General features: G+C 39.0%; 1 protein-coding gene across 1 annotated transcript in view; it reads left to right on the top strand.

The window, feature by feature from the left end:
• Positions 1 to 568: 568 nt before the first annotated feature.
• Positions 569 to 6000, top strand: part of LOC136878741 (glutathione S-transferase) — a 33294-nt gene continuing 27862 nt past the window's right edge. The window contains exon 1 of the mRNA XM_067152198.2: positions 569 to 767. Within this exon, the coding sequence (XP_067008299.2) occupies positions 632 to 767 (136 nt within the window). The 5' untranslated portion in view covers positions 569 to 631. The remainder of the gene's footprint in view (positions 768 to 6000) is intronic.

The following is a 6000-nucleotide window of genomic DNA, read 5'->3' as shown; positions in this document are numbered from 1 at the left end:
CTCACAGCCCCGCGTCCTCAGTCTAGAAATTGAAACTCCGCTGGTTCTGCAGAGCAGCAGAGTGTTGAAGTCAACATTATCGCGAGTATACAGAGCTAATTACAGGAAGAGGCTCTTGATAAACTATTTTACTAAGACTAATTTATAGCTGGTTAACGCGGCGCTCCTCTTATTAATGTGTTCTTATTGTGATGAATGGCTCAACAAGCAAATGTAGCGACAAATTGAAGTCCTAAAGCTGTCCTAATTCTATTGCAGCCACTTATCTGCACTAGATACCCGTACTGTTGCAATAGTACAAAACTAACTCGTTAACGCATGGTACAGGAACTATTCTCATATATTTTCGTGAGTTTCTTCTTTTAGTTCTGTTTCTTACTTGATAACTGTAGTAGGTAGCACGAACCGTCACTGGAGTTGGCTCTACGGTATTTGCGAAGATTGTTATGTAATTTATCGTATTAGAGAAATAGCAATCAGCTTATCAATATCTCTACAAGGAGGACGTTGATAAAAAAGTGCCCACTCATTGTCTTACGCAATGTTCAGCCAGACAGCCTTGAGTTTCGTTGGTGTACATCAGCGACGAGCCCACAGATCAGTTCTATGTCTGGCAGCTGGAAGGAGAACAATGGCTCCCAAGTACAAGCTCACATACTTCAATGCCAGAGGGCGCGGTGAACCTATTCGATTCCTGTTTCATTATGGAGGTATTGAGTTTGAAGACATTCGCATCGAAGTTGAAGATTGGCCTAAGGCGAAGGAATGTAAGTACCGGACAGTTTAATTTGCTCATTGCTTTTCATTTTGGGGTTTCAGATCAGTCATGTGCGAATATTGTCTTGCCTCTATTTTAAATAATATTCAATGAATACTTTTGACCTCGGATTTGGACAAGAACCCTTTGTTTGAAGCTACGTCAACGGTCGGTATTTATTAAGACGAGTTATTTGAGAATCATGACACTAAGGCCGGGTGTACAGGATGCTTTTTTCACAGCACGAGTAGGCATGCTAGGCGTTAGAGGGATCACATATTTCAGATAAATTTCAGCTTATCGTAGTAAACGGTAACTGATACAGAGCTCGAGAGACCCGATGCTGTCTCCTGCGCCACATTGAGCTTCACTTGTACTGTTAATGCTGGAATTTAGTATCCTCAAGTATCCACTTGCATGACCAGATTCCTTTTCCGTTTAGTTTCATAATTTTCATCACCTCTCGCGTATTGTAACGCTACTCTTTTGTCGGAAATCACCCAGAACAAATGGAGCTGCTTTTCTTTGTATTTTTTTCTGTTCTTGAATCAAGTAATTCTGGTGAGGGTCCGATACAACGGAACCATACCCTAGTGAGAGAAAGAAGAAGAGCTGCTCGACTAAGTGGTATGTTCCGAGCTGTCAGCGGAGAGATGGCGTGGAATGACATTAGTAGACGAATAAGTTTGAATGGCGTTTATAAAAGTAGGAAAGATCACAATATGAAGATAAAGTTGGAATTCAAGAGGACAAACTGGGGCAAATATTCATTTATAGGAAGGGGAGTTAGGGATTGGAATAACTTACCAAGGGGGACGTTCAATAAATTTCCGATTTTTTTGAAATCATTTAGGAAAGGGCTAGGAAAGCTACAGATAAGGAATCTGCCACCTGGGCGACTGCTCTAAATGCAGATCAGTATTGATTGATTGATTGATTGATTGATTGATTGATTGATTGATTGATTGATTGATTGATTGATTGATTGATTGATTGATTGATTGATTGATTGATTGATTGATTGATTGATTGATTGATTACCAGAGACTTACATGCCCTCTCCTTTACATCCTCACTAAAACCCCTAAATACCCTCACAACCATGTGCAGAGATCTGTACCTTTTATTTACAATCCCATTTATGTGATTATCCCAATGGAGATCTTTCCTTATATTTACACCTAGATACTTACAACGATCCCCAAAAGGAACTTTCACCCCATCAACGCAGTAATTAAAACTGAGAGGATTTTTCCTATTTGTGAAACTCACAACCTGACTTTTAAACCCGTTCATTATCATACCATTGCCTACTGTGCCTCTCACAACATTATCGACGTCATTTTGCAGTTGCTCACAATCTTGTAACTTATTTATTACTCTGTACAGAATAACATCATCTGCAAACAGCCTTATCTCTAATTCCACTTCCTTACTCATATCATTTATATACATAGGGAAACAGAAAGGTCCAATAATACTGCCTTGAGGAATTCCCTTCATAATTATTACAGGGACAGATAAAGATTCGCCTACTCTAATTCTCTGAAACATAGCCACCAATTCAGTCACTCTTTTGTCAAGTCCAATTGTATGCATTTTGGCCAGTAGTCTCGCATGATCCACCCTATCAAATGCCTTAGATAGGTCAATTGCGATACAGTCCATTTGACCATCTGAATCCACGACATCTGCTATATCTTGTTGGAATCCTGCAAATTGAGCTTCAGTGGAATAACTTTTCCTAAACCCAAACTGTCTTCTATCAAACCAGTTATTAATTTCACAAATATGTCTAATTTAATCAGAAAGAATGCTTTCCCAAAGCTTACATGCAAAGCATGTCAAACTGACTGGCCTGTAATTTTCAGCTTTACGTATATAAAAGTTTCCTTTATACGCATTCATTTGGTATAGCTCCTTCATGCAAACAATAATCAAATAAATACTTCAGATATGGTACAATATCCCAACCCATTGTCTTTAGTATATCGCACGATACCTTATCAATTCCAGCAGCCTTTCTAGTTTTCAACTTGTGTATCTTACTGTCAATGTCATTGTTGTCATAGGTAAATTTTATACTTCTTTAGTATTAGTCACCTCCTCTATCTCGAGATTATTCTTGTAACCAACAATCTTTACATACTGCTGACTGCATACTTCTGCCTTTTGAGGATCCTCGCATACACACTATGTTGAGCGCCAATTATGTTTGCCACCATGTTATCCTTAGCTGACTTCTTTGTTAGAATCAATTTCCTAGTAAGTTCCTTCAATTTCTCCTTTTGAGCGAGTGCTGACTGTACTCATTTTCCACCGACTTTATATAACGAGTGTTCATTCCAACTTGTAAGGCGGTCTGAACAACAACAATATAACAGGGGATGTCTCTTAGTGGAATGAACATTCTTTATCATAAAGTCGGTGGAAAATGAGTACAGTCAGCACTCGCTCAAAAAAAGACAAACTTTTTCCATAGACGAAATTACATCTAAAGTTTGAACTATCGAAGTTGTACGATGTGAAATGATAGCTGTCTAGGTAGAAGAGTACATAAATTTAACTGAGTGCCTTGAAAACTCCGGAAGTTGTCGGGGAAACGGATTGAAAAGCACGTTTTAAACAAAACGAGCGACAAACTCGCTCACGTGTTGGAAAGCTTCTAGAATTTAAATGGCTAAGGTAGTGATGGCCCGGCACTCTTTAGGTCATAACGTTGAAAGTATTGTAGACATCTGCCAAGTTCCGAAAGATGTTTCATAGTTCATAAAGATTTTTCTTTGAAGAATGACAGTTTTGGATCCCCAAAGGTGTTGGTCCAGCCTTAACGGTGTGACAGAGTGGGCGGTGGGGATTAATGACGTTCAGAGCACGAGTATTGCATCTGCAGGTTGAGCAAGATACTACTCACTGGGCTAATCATGCTGCAATAGCACATTGTGGCTTAGTGAAGAACTGCCTCACTCATTATGGCGCCACCGATATCAATCAATCAATCAATCAATCAATCAATCAATCAATCAATCAATCAATCAATCAATCAATCAATCAATCAATCAATCAATCAATCAATCAATCAATCAATCAATACTGATCTGCAATTAGAACAGTCGCCCAGGTGGCAGATTCCCTATCTGTTGTTTTCCTAGCCTTTTCTTAAATGATTGCAAAGAACGACATGGCATTAGGAGGTACTTTTCTAGCATCCAACCAGCCTTACGGTTGAAAACATTACGAACTTTATTACATACTAGCACACTCGTCACAGCTTCGCCCGTGGTAATAACGCACGGAACTCATAATGATATGTGATGTACCAGGAAGGCATAGGCCCTGGCACATATAAATCACACATTTTATTTTCTAGCATTCAATTCAGTTCCGATACGTGAAGAGCTGTGTGAGAGAATGATCTCGTACCTACTGCACGACACGAGCGAGAACGCAAGTCAAGCAAGGTCAAGTGCCGTCACCGCCGCTTGCAGCTTACTTCCCTACCGAAGTTTCTCGATTGTATTTTTACGAACTTCTTAACGCCTGGACCGATTAACACGAGACCAACACTGAATTATAGCTAATATTCTGAAAGTAAAACCCTGCAAATTTGAAATCAATCCGTCCAATGGTTTCTGAGATATGACAATTTAAAATTTGGGAGAAATACTCGCCCCTTATCGCCGGATTCCAAGCGCCGCCCGCCTGACGTGTATATATAGGCCACTGGGCCAAGGCCATAGCGAATGCAGTCCCGTCAGTGCAGTCCCGTGTACAGAGTCATGTGTGCACAGTGTGTGTAGAAAGTATGCTCCGTCGCGATTCGCGAGGATATAATAGTGGCCGTACTCAAACGCTGTTGTAATAGTAAAAGGACGTCGTACCGTACGTAAAGTTTCTGCCGCGCCGCGACGACTTTAAGATTCTAGACATTTTTCAAGGTGCTAGAATACTTACAAATTTGTTATAAAAGTGAAGCTATAATAAGAAATAAGAATAGAAGTATCTCATATTTCACTGACTAAAATACGACACCGTGAACTGTGCAAGTTCCACATAATTCTAAACTGTGCTAATATCATAAATCATTGCGTGTAGTAAACTGAAATCGTAATTTAAAACCACTTCTAAGACATATTTCCCTTACAGTGAACTGTGCGAGAATGTATTTACTCGATATTCGTCCCAGAAGAGGGCAAAGATTAACTAATTTCATTGTGCACTTTCTCGATCTTTCGATCACTACGGTGAGAAATCCAGTGAACATTAAGGACATTTTTAAATAATATTAAGTAGTACGGACTAGTGTGGTGTGAATACAACCATAAAACCACCTTAATCTGTTAATAATATTTGTTCAGAGACTGTGATAGAGACTGTGATAGATCACGTTTTCAAATGCTTATGTACTGTGTATATAAAAACTGTGTTTTCTACAGCATGGACTGTGAATGTTAATTTAAGGCCTAAAATCAGTGTGAAAATAGAACTGTGCATTACGACGGTGTGTGATACTAACATCCGTAATATTTTCAATAGTGCCAATTGAACTTTCCGTGTTCCGACATTACTTTCAAGAACAACGGAAATCTTGGCAAAAGTAATTCGAGATCCTGCTACATTAAACGTCGCTTCCAACGAGGGATTTACATGATTTCTTCAGTTACGGTACCCATCGAGGGACGTCGACGAGGGAGATAAACGTGGTATCTTCACTGAACATCGCCGGTGCTGAGTTCAAGTCTTCGTCCGCACTCCGCGGAATGTTTCAGACACCGTACAGCTCAACTCCAACATTAGTAAGCAGATCTTCTTGTAATCTGAGTGAGTAATCACAACTGACTGACTTTTTACTAAGCACTTTGTTCAGTACAGTGTTCTTACAAGTGCTGCGTGTGGATGTTAATTCATAATTTCATCGTCAGTTAAAAATTCATATTTTGCTGTAAATTCCTTTCTAAGTCATTAATTAATTGAAGTGCTTTACTCGTTTCATTTTTCAATTTAAACAAACTGAAAGACATACTGCAAGAGTCAAATATTTAATTTATCAAACTTTCCATGACAAGTGTGTGTTTATTTTGTGTTTCAAAATTTAGAAAGACTGTAGGTCAGCACCTTAAATGATGACCTGACAATTTGCAAGGTGCTAGGCAATATTTGTGTGTGTTTGCATTTAAAATTAGAAAGACTGTAAGCTATTCATGATCTATAGAAGAACAATAATTTTTTTGAAATTCTCAAGC

The sequence above is a fragment of the Anabrus simplex genome, chromosome 8, assembly GCF_040414725.1.
Source record: "Anabrus simplex isolate iqAnaSimp1 chromosome 8, ASM4041472v1, whole genome shotgun sequence".
Taxonomy (NCBI): domain Eukaryota; kingdom Metazoa; phylum Arthropoda; class Insecta; order Orthoptera; family Tettigoniidae; genus Anabrus; species Anabrus simplex.
This window is presented reverse-complemented; position numbering and strand designations above follow the sequence as displayed.